Source organism: Verticillium dahliae, genomic scaffold, assembly GCF_000150675.1.
Source record: "Verticillium dahliae VdLs.17 supercont1.17 genomic scaffold, whole genome shotgun sequence".
NCBI lineage: Eukaryota > Fungi > Ascomycota > Sordariomycetes > Glomerellales > Plectosphaerellaceae > Verticillium > Verticillium dahliae.
The window spans coordinates 115,762-131,097 of NW_009276936.1; the positions used below are offsets into that span (position 1 = coordinate 115,762).

Here is a 15,336-nt window from a genome sequence, read left to right on the forward strand (position 1 = left end):
GTACTGCTGTACATGTGCAGCGGGAGGGAAGGTTGGACCCCTCGACGCGTCCTGAGGCGTCCTGACGCGCCTGACTTAATCAGTCCCACGCCCCCCCTGAGCATGGCCCAGCCCAGTGTATTTACAAGGTGAGATAGGGCGCGGCGCGAACATGCTCCCCCAAAACACCACCACCTCAACGTTCCGCAGCTCAACATCTGCATGCGCACCTTGATCAGGCATCACCTTCCTTCTGATTTTACGCGCTTTTGAGTGCCCTTCAGCTACTCGTAGCAATCCTGTTTGTTTTTATCTGCCACAGCGCTAGTCCGCAGCTCTCACGATGCCACCTGTGCGCAGCAATGCTAGGCGCACTACGGCGCAAGCTGACGACTACCGCGAATTCGGTGTCGTTGGTCGGTATGTACATGCCACGCTCAGCGCAAACATGATCCATCGCCTTTGATCGATGCAGGCGACTTGACGACACCTCAGCTAACGGGGCACGATGTAGAAAAACTGGTGTTGGACTTCCTGATACAGGCGAACGCGACGAGCACGGCCTGGCCCCTGTTGAAGGTCTTTTCTCCTCTCCCGAGAAGGACAATGGCACGTCCAGCGACGATGGCGAGCAGGAGATGGATCTCGAGTCTGGTGAGCCGAGTTGCGCCTCCTTCCCTTTCACTCAATTGTCTCTTGCAGCTGACAAACTTGCAGAGGCAGGACCCGGACCCCTCTCGATGATGAAGGGCATTCCGCGATTACTCCCGCGCGGCACATCTCCCAGGAAGTCAAACATTCAGTCGCCAGCCATGCGTAACCCACATATGGGCCGCTCCTCTTCGCCAGTTCGAGGTTCGATTGTCGACTCGGATCCGCCCGTAAGCTCTACAGTGGCGCGGAAGCTCGACTACGGCGGTTCGCAGAATAGCGCCCGCCGCGCCAACGGCGTCAACGGGAGACTGGACAGAGCGGATGAGGAAGACGAGGAAGAAGCGGCGTCGAGTCCAAGGATCGACTCCCCACTCCTGAACGGAGGGGACGATTCGCTCGCCATGGTTGGAGGAGATGACGTGCACGAAGACGAGCCTGAAGAGGAGGCACAAGAGGAAGTCGAGTCACCAGGCCCCTCGCCCACGCCAGCGCTGCCCAAACGACGAGGTCGTCCACCCAGATCGGCCGCAAAAGCGAAGGTAGTAGAACCTGTCAAGGCCAAATCAACTGCGCCATTGAACGGCAAGGCACGCGAAGAACATAGAGCGATCGAACTGCCTGCCATAGAGGGTGCCACAGATGAGTCGGAAGATGATGAGCCGATCGTACGCGGCAAGGCAGCGCAGACCAAGGCGGTGCAGGCCAAAGCGAAGCAGACCAAGGCGAAGCAGAAGAAGGACACCGAACCCAGCTCATCACAGACCTCGAAACGACGACGATCCGGGAGGGGTTCTTTGATAGGCGATGTCACGGATCTCGTCGAATCGGCCGTGGAGCACGAACCAGCGGACGCACCGTCGCCGAAACGCCAGCGTACAGAAGCCAAACCTGGCCGATCCGCCGGGCGACCTTTAAAGAACAAGAACAAAGCCAAGGAGCCCGAACCGGCGAGGAAGACGGCTCCGCCAAAGGCGACCAGATCCGCGAAAGTTGACGCACCAGAAGCGCCCAGCGCAGCTAAGAAGCGCGGAAGACCACGCAAATCGGACGTTGGCGAGGATTCCATCATGGGACGCGTCCAAAAGGGGCCACCGCTACCTAAAGCTCGTGGCCTCGTATCCCTCAAGCGCGAAGCCAGCGACGCAATCCACCTGACGCGATCTGGCCGTCAGTCATACCGCCCTCTGGCTTACTGGCGCAATGAGCACGTTGTGCAAGACGAGGAGGCGTGGGATGATGTGCTTGGCACGAAGCGCCAACACTCACGGTTCGTCCTCCCAAGCGTCAAGGAGGTGGTACGTGTGGAAGAGGAGGAGGTCGCCCCGAAACGCAAACCCGGACGCACAGGCAAGAAGGGCAGACCGTCCAAGGCGAAGCGTCAGGTCGACGACGACGAGGAAGATCCAGAACCATGGGAGCTGGAGAATGGCCGCGTCGAGGGCGAGACTGTCGTCTGGGATCCCGACTACGAACTCAACCCGCCGGCGCCGGATGAAGCCGTCGCCTTTGAGCAGAATGAGCTCGCCATCGCATCGAGCGCCATCCAGACGCGCGAGATTCGCGACGCGACGTTCCGGTTTGCCAAGCTGCTCAGCCTGCAATTCTTCGGCGCCGGCGTCGTGGACCTGCCGCCGGGCACGGAGAAGAAGCCGAAGAATTCACGGAAGAACCAGATGACGTTTTTCGTGCACTACGGCAAGGTGCTAGTGACGGTCAACGAGACGCAGTTCAGGATCAGCGCTGGCGGATTCTGGAACGTGCCACGAGGTCCGTAATCATATCCCCTGAACAAGCCTCACCTCCAAGGTTCCCTCTACTAACGCTGCGCATAGGCAACTACTACAACATTTTGAACGATTACGACCAACCAGCCCGCCTGTTCTTTGCGCAGGGCAACGAAGTTATGGTCACGGAGCCGGAGCCTAGAGCGAACCGGGCCGACGAGTCGTCCTATGCTGTCTAGTTTACTCGCTGGTGGCACTGTACAAAGGGAGGAAGGGGGGCACCACGCGGTATGAAGGCTGCAACCTGGAAGCGAAGAGAACGTGGGCCTGGTTTCGATTCGATGATTGAGTATGGCGTCGGGGTTGCGCTTGGGAATGATGGCGGATAGTTGAACTTTTCTGATGGATGGTCTGGGGCCGGAAGGTTTGCGTTTGGCATGCCAAATGGACACAGGTACAAAGCAACAAGACAATAATATTCCAATCTGGAAGTCTGATGTTACATGCCATGAGTGACATGGGTCTTTCATGTTTGATGGTAGGTACCCTGCCGAATCGATCGGACTGGAAGATGTTGTACACTGTAGGTCTGATGTGAGGTTAGTCTGGTGGTCTGGACATTGCGTTGCACAGCAGGAGATGACGACGCCGAAGCACGTTCCGTCACTCAGTCAGTAGAGCGGCATGGCAGCATGGACAGACCCTGCTCAGCGCAGACCAAGACTTCGGATGAACAAATCTCTGCTGTTGTTCATGCAAAACGACCAACTTATTCCAACACGTGTACAGTACGTACACCCACCCACGGCCCACAGAGGTGCGATCCCGCCTTTCCAGGCGCGTCAAGAATGAGTGGCTGATGGCGTCCCCGGTGGAATGTTGGCCGTCCCTGAGCCTGGCAAAGCCATCGTGCCAGTTGATCCCTCGCGTGACAGCGATGGGCGGGCACGTCGTCGAGAGCTGACCTCGTCGGAAAGAAAGGCTACGGCCGCGCCCCGTCACACCGTGGACAACTCGGATCGATTTAGCACCGCCATCGGGGTTTGTCTGGTTCAGGAGTGCCTTGTTGGCGAGCCGTCAGAATGATTGGGCGTGAGGCTCGATGGAGTGCGGTACTAAACAGGGGAGGGTGCTTTTTAGCCTGCAGATTATCTGGAAGATGAAACGAGACAGCCCTGTCGCACCACATGAGTTTGCAAAAGGGGCAGCCTCCCAGGGGGGGCACACAAATTGAGCGTCAGTGATTTTTTTTTTTTTTGTTTTGCTGTACAGTTTGGAGTCGAGGCGAAGAGGTGATGCCGACCAAAAGGAGGTGCACCAGGTGGTGCCTTAGTTACCTATCTCAGCCGCCAGAAATATAGACCATCAATATCGTTATGGCATATCTGGGTACCTACGGTACCAGGTAGGTACCTAGGTAGCATCAGATCGCGAGGCAGTTACCTGCCGAGGAAATCAGACAGCTTATGCACTTTTCCCCGAGGTGATGCGCCAACTGCCAGGATTCCATTTAGCGTACCCTCCACTATCCCTTTGTTCCCTGCCACGCTACGAATAGAAGGGCCCCTCCATAAGCACCCCCCCAAGCCCCCCCTCCCCAACGACCCCGTCTTGAGCCACCAGCCCTCCCAGCACTGAACGCTGTGCCAGCGTGTTGCCATTCGCCCAGCCCTCTCTGGGGGTCCATCCTCCAGTGTCCAACCCAGGAACACAGCAGCATGGTCTGGCCTGACCGAGCTAAACTCAACGGGATTCGGAGCTCCATCATCAGGAAAAGGGAGATGATATGCACACGACAGCTTGCCTTTATCTCTTCTACGCCACCTCCTCTCCAGTCGAAGCACTCGAAATCCTGGTCCTCGAAACCAGCAAAGCAAGCAAGCAAGCAGACGTTTGTCAGTTACAGCACTCTGATCCTCATCATCGGCCACGGCAGCCCCAGGACCCTCGCTCAAAGTTAAGACACGGCACAGGGGAGGGACACTTGACCCAGCGATCTTCTTCCAACCACCAACCAGCGGTCGTGCTCCACGGTCCTCGAATAGGCACTCCGGCATCCCACCTGCAGCACTGCAACTTCGCACTTTGAACCTCTTCTGCCCTCGCTGCCCTGCTGCTGGTCGCTCTTCATAGTCACAAAGCAGCGCCAGCCGGCCTTTGAGCCGCAGAAACACCAGCATCATCATGTCACACACGGAAAGGCCAGCTTCGCCGCCCGCGGCCATGGAGAGGAGACCTTCAACGCCTGGTCACTCTGACAAGGAGAACGTAAGGACACCTACAAGCCTAGTTGCATGCACCTGCGTCCCTCTCTCCACCCCGCCATTAGGCCAATAGCCACATGCTGCTTGGCCCAGCTGCTGACCTTGACCTCTACGCTACACAGGATACCTTCGAGGACGCCGTCGACAGCACCATTGATACGCCCGAGGTTCGCTCTCTCACAAAGAGAACACTCTCGTCCCCGAAGCACGAGACTGCATCCGAATCTACAGAATCCACACCCGACAAGAACGCCCCGAAGACGGACGAAATAGCACAAGCTGCTCGGCCTCCAAGCCCGCCCCTCGACAGCGACGACGAGAAAAAGGAGTCTACGAACAAGACCAAGGTTGACGTGGAAATTGACGTGCCCGATAAGGTCGAATCTGTGGCTTCCTCACCCAAATCCCCAAAGTCTCCCAAGTCCCACCGTCTTTCGAACACGTCGAACCTCGACAACATCAGCCTCGAGGACGACGCTGTCACTTCCTCTCCTCCTCCACCACGACCAGGTCAGTTACCTCACCATTGCAAAGTGTACCTCTCGAACGGATTGGGTTAACCCGAGTGTATATCTTGCAGTCCCCAAAGATAGTCCGAAAAAGGAGACCGCCCCCAGATCGATATCGCTGAGCAACATCACCAGCTCCCTCCCTTCCATGCCCTGGTCGCCTCCTGCCGATCAATCACCCTCCAAATCACCTCTCGCCCCGCCTGCCGCTTCCCTCCAACAGCTGCCGCCACATCCAGGACCGCCAACTCGCAAACTGACGAGCCCATTCTCGTGGCTCTCCCGAAACAGCACGTCAAAGGAAAAGGATACCACCAAGCAGTCGCCACCCGCTACTTCGCCCCGAAGGAACACGGCCAGCTCTATCGCAACTATGGCTAGCAACCCCGAGATGATGCTCAGCAGACTCGACGAGGAGAGAGAGGGGCACGATGCCGAGAGCGGCAGGAATAGTCTCAAGGACCGCTTCAAGCTGCTTCGCATGCGAGAGGAGGCAGGCATCTCGCCATCAGCCGTTGCGGGCGATGACGAAAAGGCCGCAGGCGCCGCTGCGAGCATTTCCAAGGGCAACGCGCTCGGCATCTCGGTGCCTGGGCACGATGGAGAGGCTGGCGAAGCCATTCCCGACCAGCCGCCCAAGTCGCCCATGCCGACGAGCCCGAACCCGGCACTGGCACCTGGTACCGCATCGGGCGTCAATGCTGGTCCCTCGGACATGTCTGACGCGCAGGTCGACTGGGATCTGTGGCAGTCTGTCGTCTACGAGGGGCCAGCGGTGGTCGCCCGCACGAGCGCCGATGAGCTGAACAGGGCGATTGCTACGGGCATCCCCAGCGCCATCCGTGGCGTCATCTGGCAGGTTCTCGCCCAGAGCAACAACGTCGAGCTTGAGGCCATGTACCGGAGTCTCAAGGCCAGGGGCACTGAAAAGGACCAGGACCGCAACAGCAACGGCACGTCGATCAGTTCCGCGAGCAACGGAAATCTGAGTATTCAGAACGATGCCGTCAATTCGTCAGCGTCTTCGGTTCACTCGGACCAGTCAGGAAGCAACCCTGTCGGATCTCCTGCTCTCGAGAAGAGCGCAGAGGTCGTACAGAAGGCGCAGGCTGCCGTAGCTGAGAAGAAGAAGCGCAGCAAGGAGGATGCCGTTATGCTTCAGAAGTTGGAGAAGACGATCCGCCGCGACCTGGGCGCGAGGACGAGTTACTCCAAGCATGCTGCCTCTGCCGGGCTCCAGGAGGGTCTCTTCGGCGTCTGCAAGGCGTATGCTTTGTTCGACGAGGGTGTTGGCTACGCGCAGGGCATGAACTTCCTGGTCATGCCCCTGTTGTTCAACATGCCTGAGGAGGAGGCGTTTTGTCTCTTGGTGCGGCTGATGAACCACTACCACCTGCGCGACCTGTTCATTCAGGACATGCCAGGTCTGCACATGCGACTGTACCAGTTTGAGCGGTTACTCGAAGACTTTGAGCCCGCGCTCTACTGCCACTTGCATCGCAAAGGCATCAGCTCACACCTATATGCCACACAGTGGTTCCTCACGCTCTTCGCATACCGCTTTCCCCTCCAACTCGTCCTGCGGATCTATGACCTCATCCTCTCCGAAGGCTTGTCAGCTATTCTCCGCTTTGGCATCGTCCTCATGCAGAAGAACGCCTCGACACTTCTCGCCATGTCTGACATGTCGCAACTCACAACCCACCTTAAGGACAAGGTCTTTGACGTCTACATCGACAAGGACCCCAGCGCCGGTAGCATCCTCGATAACGGATTCTTCGGGAGCTCGAGTTCCAGCATCGACAAGGAAGTCTACCGCGCCGATCAGCTTGTCCGTGACGCGTGCGAGGTCAAGATCACGCCCGAGACGCTCAAGGCGTATACACTTGAGTGGGAGGAGAAGACCAAGGCCGAAAAGGAGCGGGAGGCTGAGCTCGAAACGCTGCGCGCCGCGAATGCCAAGTATGCCATTAGCCTGCGCAAGCTCGAGGAGCGAGTCGAGGCGTACGACCGCGAGCAGGCCGCCCTGGCAACCGAGCTCGTGCACACCAAGGTCGAGAACGAGGAGCTCAAGGATGAGAACGAGACATACAAGGGCCAAGTCCGCGAGCTGCGAAACGTCATTGAGAGGCAGCCCGAGGAGCTCGAGACAGCATGGCAGGCGGAGCGCGATGATCTCATGAAGCGAAACGCCAAGGTGCACGAGGAGAACCAAAGACTGGAGAAGGAAATGTCAGAGCTGGAGGAGGAGTTGGTGCAGACCAAGATGCAGTACGCCGAGGTATGTTCTTTACCCCCTTCTCCGCCACTATGCACGCTTGTGGCGACCACTTGTACTAATTCCCAAACCCAGATCAACGCATCCCACGAGACGCTCGCTCGCAAGTGGACGGATCTCAAGCGCCAATTCGCGTGATCATGGACGGAGATACTCCGTTGTCTGATTTCGTGTCTACAAGCTCCCCTACCTAGGTAGTCTAGCATGGACGGCATGTTGTACAATTACATAGTTGAGCCTCTTGGGATCGACTCATCCTGGTCATGTGCGGTTTGCTGGGCCAAGACGCACCATTCTTCTTCTTCTTGCCACAGCGTTTTTTTACCCTTGGGGCTTATCGTTGGTCTTGTGACCTGAACTGGGCAGTTGGGTTACACATGTCGGCGTGGTTTGGAAATCAGCCAGCACGTTTGTGCGCTGTGGACGACTGTAGCATTACTTTTCCTTTATCATGAGAGTTGGCGTAATGATCATCATGATAGACCAAAAAAAAACAGGACATCATACTCTGAAACACATCATCATCATAGGCTGAATCTGAATAGTGTCCGAGAAACCGTTGTTCGCAAGCTACAACATAGAAGGGGTCACAGACAGATACACGGGGAAGGTAGGGTTCTGGTCATTGCTTTACTTTTTGGAATTGGCCTCAGTGTTCCTAACCCAAGCCACTCCGAATGCCCGTTAGTCGGGCAGGTAAACGCAGACGCCGGCGGGCCCGCAAGATGCCGTTTTTTTGTTTGGCGTCCCTGCGAAAAAGAATTGGTGCCAGACGGAACGATGTGAAAACCCTCGAACACCAAAGCCCACAAAAGTCCGGACTTTTCCCATTGCCGTCCTATGCCGGGCCTCACGGCTCGACAAGGTGACGTAACCCAACTCGTTCCCTCGTACTCATACCATGCATCACAGCGGTTGTCGGGGCGATGGAGGGGGGGGGGGGGCGAAACCCTCTACTTGTGGAGCTTGCGCTGGTAGAAGGCGAGCTCCTCACCCTCGAGGATGTAGCCATCGCAGCGGCCGGACTGGCCGGGGCGCGAGGCGATGACGGCGTACAGGCGACCGGCCTCGAACTGCTTCTCGAGGGCCGGGTCGACCTTGCCCTGAGCGGCGAAGCGGGCGGCCTGCTTCTTCTCGACGGCCTTGGACTTCTTGACCTCCTCCTCGACGGGCTTGCCGGCGGCGGCGGCCTGCTTCTGCTGGCGCCTGCGGCCGAGGGCCTGGCCGTAGTGGGCCTCGTACCACTGACGGAAGGGGGCGGCGTCGATCTGGATGACGGCCGACTTGGTCAGGGTGTTGGTGCGGACGAGCTCGTTGTTGGAGGGGTGGTAGGCGACACCGATGACACGGGTCTTGCGGGTGGTGCCCTCGGAGGCCCAGGCGAAGTTGCCAGAGTCAAGACGCAGGGCGCGGTACTTGTGGTTGCCGCCGCGGGTGCGGACGGTGTGGATGCGCTTGGCACCGATACGGGTGTTGGCCTCCTGGCGACCGGCCTCGAAAGCGCGCTTCTTCCCTGTTGGCGATGAAAAGGTCAGAACGTATGGTTTTTAACAGCACAATAAAGTGCCCACAAAATCATACGGGCTTTCGGAATTATTACGCACTGTAGTATGCGCGCTTGGCACCGGTAGCGGAGCGCTTGTGACGGGAGTCGCGAGAGATACCCATGATTGCAGATTCTGGAGAGTAGAGAAGAGTAACACGTTAGCCGTCTGTCGTCTCAAAAGATGTATGAAGGTTGATGGGCAACAAGGAGGCGGGAGCTGTGGGCAGTGGGCAGTGGGCAGTGGGCAGAGGCTGCAGGGGAACGACCAGAGGTGAAATCGACACCGGGGAAATCGTGGCAGATGCATCTCGCCGGCGTGAAGCATCGCGGATATCCGTCAGGGTTCGCAATTCGTCCTCGCCGTCGTCTTTGTATCCGTCTACTAACCTGATGATCAGTCGGCAATCGAGAATGGGTGTTGGTCGTTGGGCGTGGTTGTCGAACTTTTTCCGGGATGAACTGGGAGTCGGAGTCGCGAGAAGGGAAATTTCGTCTTGAATTGTGCGTGGAGTCTGGCAGCGCCAGTCGCTAACCCCACTACCGTGCACGAGCCAAGTAGGGCATATGGAGCCTCGAGCTGAGTTGTGACAATTCACGTGACACAACATTTCATCGTGGCTGACTAACCAAGTGACAGAGCACGACCAATTTTCAGCCACCTTTCCTACGGTCGCTCAAGCCACGGGAACAGGGTCTTCTCTGCCATTAGTGGAGTAGATTTCATGTCAGGACAATCCAGCTCGTGAATATGCCCCATCAGTGTGTTTATTCTTCCAGTGGGTGAATCAAAAGTTGAATACTGATTCTAATGAGCGCTGTCGTTTGAATAATCCGTTGTTTGCAGCCTCCATTGACTGCTGCGAGCACTTATGCTCCGCCATAATGCATCCAACCATTTCAATCCACCTCATCCAAGGCCTTCAACCAAATCCTGACATCGACCCAGTGTCCCATTGGTTGGCTGGCATCTCTCCTCTACCCAACCTCATACGCTGCAAAGCCGCCCCCCCCCCCCACTGCTTCACTTCAATCATCGGTAGACCCCGTCGTAGTCCAAATTTTGCTACTCATAGCCCTTTCTGACAAACACCAACCCGGTTTACGGCGGTCAGCTGCTAATAAGTTCAAGAAGAACTCAAGCATTCATCAATGCCCTGTCTTCTGTGCTTCCGATGTGCTCCATGTGTTAACCAGAGTAGAAACCCAACCCGAAGATTCCAAAGGCTGAGCCATTCTTTCACCCTGTTCCCTAGCCGAAGTCGTTGTGCGAGGCTGTCGAGCCATGTCCACCCCATCCCATGGTGACACTGGGTTGTGGTCGCAGGGCCCTATGCTAAGTCGATCGAGTCGAATGTTCGTCAAGCGGGCATGCAGCGAACGGCTTTCGTTGTGGACAATATTGGCAAGTCTCGGCGTGAGCCTATTCTCGCAAGGGGGTGGAAGCGTACGGCGCATCCCCGCCGCCGAGCGCATATCACCATATTCTTGCAAATCTGCCTTCGATGGCCAGTCAACACGACGCTGTACGGGGGATCCAGAACTGTCGTTGTACGAGACATTCCAGCATGTATCAGACGCGAAGACGGGTGACTTGTTGTCCTCAAAGGTTTTCCCATCCAGCAGCCTTCGCAACACAATTTTGTCGATATCAGGAGGTTTCGGATTTTCAGTGGTGATTCTTTCACTGCTGGTACCAGAGGCACCGAGTGTACCCTTGTCGTCCTTCTGTTCCAGATTCTCACGCTCATTTTCGGCGACATCATCAGCTTTGGGGACCCGAGTCGTATCGTTGGATGGGTAGCCCGCTGCCTTGCCCCCTTCGTCTGTTTTGTCTGTACTGTTCGGAGTGATCAGGGATATGCCCGCATCGGGTGTGATGTTCTCTAAGCCTTGGTTCATCTCGAGCAAGCTGATCTTCCGCAGAAGACACCTCTGATCGCGTTTCGCTTTCCACTTCTTAAGCTCAAGAAACTCTGCTAACGTTCTGGGTACAGCTGGCGAGTCGGCAGCGTTGATGCGGCCCAAATTAGCCTGCACTTTCTTGAAGGCGGCTTGCTGTCGGCTTCGTTCACTGACCCAGGCTTTCGACTGTGACCAGGCACCCGTCGGCTTTATCGACGCTCCCACTGGCGAAGCTGCACTGCCGCTTTGCGCTGGACTAAAGAGATCCTGCTGCTGGGATATGGTGCTCCGAGGTATGGGAAAGATAATATTGGGAGTCTGTTGGACTAAGTGATTCGCCGTCACTTGCGCGTCCCGCCAAGCAGCAGGTCCCTTCGGGGCGTCCGCTGGAGGCTCAGATTGCTGGGAGGTCGGTATACGAGCAATTTCGGTGCTGTTGATAGCTATTCCTTTGCTTTCTTGTGCACGACTCTGTAATGTCTTTACCTGTGATGAAGCATCCTTTCGCATCAAGCGACTGGCACTTTCTCGAATCGGTCCAGGTTTGACAAGCGGGATACATATGATGCCAGGTGTTGTTGGCCTCGCAGGGTGTTGGACAGCATGTCCGCTCGGTTTCTTCCTAGCACAGAGAGCGCTCGCAGCTGCAGCAGCTGCCGTCGCAGCCGCAGCTCTTGCTGCCATGGTGATGTGTAGGTCCGGCGGCACAGGCTTGACCGCCTGTTCAGGAGTTGGCCACCATGACAGTTCCAACCCCGGCAGTCGCTGCTCGCTCGCAGGAGCTCTCTTGCTGTTGTAAGGGGGTTTTCGGAGGCCGTTACTCTTTCGCCTTTCTGGGGCGGGAATCCTCGCATGCTCGCGGTAGCCGTGGTGTCGCCTGCCAGGGATGAATAGGGCTGATTTCGGATTAAGGGCGCTCCTGGCTATATTGGAAATTTTGAAGGTTGCATGAGTTTGGGCAAGAGCGATCCTAATTCTCTTTCTCCTCTGGTGTATCGGGCTGACGAATCCTCTTGGTCCTCGCTTTCTGGAAGGACTGCTGGCTGTTTTTCTTTCCCTGGGGGTGGGCTCGTGTTGCCCCGGTTGTTTGTGGTCTTTCATAATCGTACGCTTTCTTGTCGATGCCTGCGGTGAACAGAGCAAGGATTCGCACCTGGTGACTGACGATTGGTTCAAGCTGATTTTAGGACAGCAACACAATCGTGGATGATTGCTAGAACATGAAGTGCAACTCAGATGCAGGCGGTGCTGATGATGAATAGACGTGTTGTTTCCAAAGATCCCACCACTTAAGGTGCGCCCAAAACCAAATCTGTGCGTTGCTGAAAGGTACAGAAGTGCCTAGTGAATGGTAGCTGCGCCTGTTCACCACTATTTAGTAGACCGACTGCCTGATCGTCAGGGCACCTCATGGTATCGAATTACCTGAGGTAGGTACGCAGGCAGGCGTCATGAGCATTCAGCGTGTGAAGCCGCGAAGACAATGCATACTGAGAAAAGTTCTTCTGATGACCATGTGCACTCTCCAAAGTAGGTCCTTGGGATACCCTCTAGAGACAGTTCCAGGCGTGTCGGTATCTCTCTTGACCTTTGAGTTCGCGCTTTACTCTGATGAAATAAGCGGGCACCTAGTGATTTGATATCTTTGAAAGTGTGAAGGCTGTCCGGAATATTCTTTGAGTAAAAGCAAACAGAAGAGGACCCCAGAAATTTGGAGGGCTCTGGCTTACTGTTGTTTCTCTGTGCAATGTGCTAGTCAGAATACCTAGGAGGCGATACAAGGCCAGGCAGGCAGCCCTCCAATTGCACCGTGCGCTGCACGCTGCAGAATGCTTTTGTCGTCTTTGTCTATCTTTGACTTCTTCATTCTGCTGCAGGATCTGAGAATGGATAGTGAGTTGTGACATGATTCATGAGTACATTTGTGACCTCTGCCGCAGCTTTGCTTGCAATCATTAGTATTGCCTTCGGTTTCTGCTCTTGGTTCGTACCACCAAAAAGTCACAGGAAGTAGATTAATGTCTCTCATAGGGATGTTGATTTTCAGGTGTTGTATACCAAGGGATCGAACCCTGTACACTTGGATCATAGTGACTGTGCCAGTGTGCTCTATAGCTGTCTCTGTGTCTCAAAGATCCCGCTACCAGATCTTAAACCGCTCTTTGTTAATCTACCTTCAAGATTGATGATGGAGTTCTGGTCCACAGCTTGAACATGACGGCAATCAATCAATCATCCTGATAATGTTCAAAAACTCTATATATCTTCTCAGGTTACCAGCTACTCTCGTTGCTTAGTGCATTCAATCAAGCCGGTATAGTACAGTATCTTGAACACCATGCAACCCAAGACCTGTAAATGTCACGTACAATGATTGTTTTACCAACGTACTGAAACCTTCGTGTTCAATTGAGTGCAGCTACGTAACAATGTCTTCTATCATCCAGCTGCTGAGAGGTAATACAATCTGAACTCCAGAATGCAGCTCGATACAACCTCACTGTTTGAACTTGGTGGCTGATTCAGTCTGGAATAATCCTTGACTGCCCGCATATCCGCTCTTTTAGATTGAAGTTGCCTGCTCTTGATGGCAATGTTCCATTGGCGCCCTTGGACCTTGAATGAGGTTTCAAGTGGTCGCAAAATGATCAGTCACATGTGTTAGATGCCAGGTACTGCACGCACGATATCTCATGTCTTCAAGGGTTGGATGAACCTGGAAAGAAGCTTTATTGGTCAATTCAGCTGCAGCACTTCAAAGCCTTGCAACTGCTGTTAATCATTGGCTTATCGCCACATCTACTGCTATGCATGATCTTTCCGGAAGAGAAGAATTTGGCCATTCCTTCAGGTTGCCATCAGAAAGGAATGTGAACATATTATAATCAAGTGTCAAAGACATATGGATAGCCAGCAATCTATCAGAGAAACAAGATAGGTCAAGGTCTCAAGGGCTCAAAGGTCTTTTGAATTTCAGAAGCCTAGGGCAAGATAGACGTTCGCTCGACGACTGCCCATTTGGCATCATGTAGTCGCACCAAGGATTGATGGAATCACTCGATCGCAAGTGAACGCACACATGAGGTGTTATGTAGTCAGGATAACGAGGAACGTGTGAAAAAGAGACGTGCATGATATTCGCATCATGGGTCGGATGCATTCATTCTTGCGGATAGATATTCATTTATGAGCTACTTTCCTCTATCCGAGCACCGAGGCTCAACGAAAAGCTCCATTCCAGGGGGCAGGCAGTTCGCTGAATGTGAAAGTGCCCCCAAATTTCCCCCATCTGCAGGTACCTACCTAGAACAGCAACAAATTTCTTGTCAAAGCAACACCACAGTAGGCCAAGACAATATGGTCACCAAAATTACCCTCAAGCTGGTGTCTCGATGTGAGTGAACAAGCGCTTCCTTGCATCTTGAAGACTCTGCTCACAACAGTGTTAGCACCAAAGCAGGCGATCAAGAAACTCCCCCCCACACTCGAGCTCCCCGCCGACACCCTCGTCGAAGATGTGAAGGTCCTTATTGCCCGCCAGGTGGGCATCAAGGACCACAACCAGATTGGTCTTGTCGACCCTGTCACCAAGAAGACATTGAAGGACCGCAAGGCCCAGATTGGCTCGGAGGAGAATGTCGTCTCGTCCGGTAGCCTCATTGTCAAGAATTTGGGCATGCAGATCGCGTGGCAGACCGTCTTCGTCGTGGAGTACTTCGGCCCCCTTCTTTTCCATGCCGCCGTCGTTGCCCTTCGCCCGTACCTCTACCGCGACGCGGCGTCGAAGCCCCTGACGCAGACGCAGTGGCTTGGCTTCGCCATGTTCATGGGCCACTTCCTCAAGCGTGAATGGGAGACGCTTTTCGTCCACAAGTTCTCTGCGTCGACCATGCCGGCGCGCAACATCTTCAAAAACTCCTTCTTCTACTGGGTCTTCTCCGGCGCTCTCTGCGCTTGGGAGATCTATGCGCCCTGGTCTCCGGCCGCCAAAGCCAACAACCCGCTCATCGACGCAATCGGCGCCCTGATCTACGTCTTCGGCGAAATCTCCAACGCCATCGTCCACCAGAACCTCGCCGGCCTGCGCACGCGGGGCGGTACCGAGAGGAAGATCCCTCGCGGCTACGGCTTCTCGCTGGTCACCTGCCCCAACTACATGTTCGAGATCACCGCGTGGATCGGCGTCATCATTGCTTGCCGCAGTGCAAGCGCCGCGCTGTTCATCGCGATCGGTGCCGCGCAAATGTCGGCTTGGGCCAAGGGCAAGGAGAGGGCGTACCGCAAGGAATTCCCTGAGACATACAAGAGAAAGAAGTTTGTGCTGCTGCCCGGCATCTACTAAAAAAGTATGGGAACACTGCACAGCCTGTCAGCTTGCCCCAGCGTTTGCTTCGAGTCTGTTAAGACACTTTTGATAGGAAACAGGCTGTGCCATACTTCAAATAAAAGGACAAGGAAACGTTGAAATGTGTTCATTTCT

The 15,336-nt window shown here is 55.2% G+C and overlaps 5 protein-coding genes across 5 annotated transcripts; 3 read left to right on the forward strand and 2 right to left on the reverse strand.

Moving 5' to 3' along the window:
- Nucleotides 1-322: 322 nt before the first annotated feature.
- On the forward strand, nt 323-2,596 carry VDAG_07515 (cupin domain-containing protein; the record flags this gene model as incomplete). Its single annotated transcript, XM_009656420.1, has 4 exons — nt 323-399; nt 494-633; nt 697-2,400; nt 2,466-2,596. 4 exons carry the CDS (start codon nt 323-325, stop codon nt 2,594-2,596), a joined length of 2,052 nt encoding a protein of 683 aa, XP_009654715.1.
- A 1,945-nt stretch (nt 2,597-4,541) lies between these two features.
- VDAG_07516 (GTPase-activating protein GYP5) lies at nt 4,542-7,546 on the forward strand (the record flags this gene model as incomplete). Its single annotated transcript, XM_009656421.1, has 4 exons — nt 4,542-4,625; nt 4,744-5,131; nt 5,202-7,411; nt 7,484-7,546. 4 exons carry the CDS (start codon nt 4,542-4,544, stop codon nt 7,544-7,546), a joined length of 2,745 nt encoding a protein of 914 aa, XP_009654716.1.
- Nucleotides 7,547-8,359: 813 nt separating this feature from the next.
- VDAG_07517 (40S ribosomal protein S8-B) lies at nt 8,360-9,391 on the reverse strand. Its single transcript, XM_009656422.1, has 3 exons — nt 9,342-9,391; nt 9,013-9,087; nt 8,360-8,921 (listed from the first exon to the last, which is right to left on the reverse strand). The coding sequence occupies exons 2-3, from the start codon at nt 9,074-9,076 to the stop codon at nt 8,362-8,364; spliced, it is 624 nt and encodes a 207-aa protein (XP_009654717.1). The 5' UTR covers nt 9,077-9,087; nt 9,342-9,391; the 3' UTR covers nt 8,360-8,361.
- Nucleotides 9,392-10,100: 709 nt separating this feature from the next.
- Nucleotides 10,101-11,540, reverse strand: VDAG_07518 (uncharacterized protein; the record flags this gene model as incomplete). Its single annotated transcript, XM_009656423.1, has 1 exon — nt 10,101-11,540. The coding sequence occupies one exon, from the start codon at nt 11,538-11,540 to the stop codon at nt 10,101-10,103; it is 1,440 nt and encodes a 479-aa protein (XP_009654718.1).
- A 2,673-nt stretch (nt 11,541-14,213) lies between these two features.
- Nucleotides 14,214-15,198, forward strand: VDAG_07519 (synaptic glycoprotein SC2; the record flags this gene model as incomplete). The annotated part of the gene is made up of 2 exons (XM_009656424.1): nt 14,214-14,250; nt 14,300-15,198. The coding sequence occupies 2 exons, from the start codon at nt 14,214-14,216 to the stop codon at nt 15,196-15,198; spliced, it is 936 nt and encodes a 311-aa protein (XP_009654719.1).
- Between the last annotated feature and the right edge of the window lie 138 nt (nt 15,199-15,336).

Bases quoted from the DNA above. Each gene is read 5' to 3' on its own strand.
- VDAG_07517 (XM_009656422.1), bottom strand. From the start codon at position 9,076: ATGGGTATCTCTCGCGACTCCCGTCACAAGCGCTCCGCTACCGGTGCC. The intron at 8,922-9,012 runs GTGCGTAATAAT...CATCGCCAACAG, and splicing joins TGCCAAGCGCGCATACTACA to GGAAGAAGCGCGCTTTCGAG.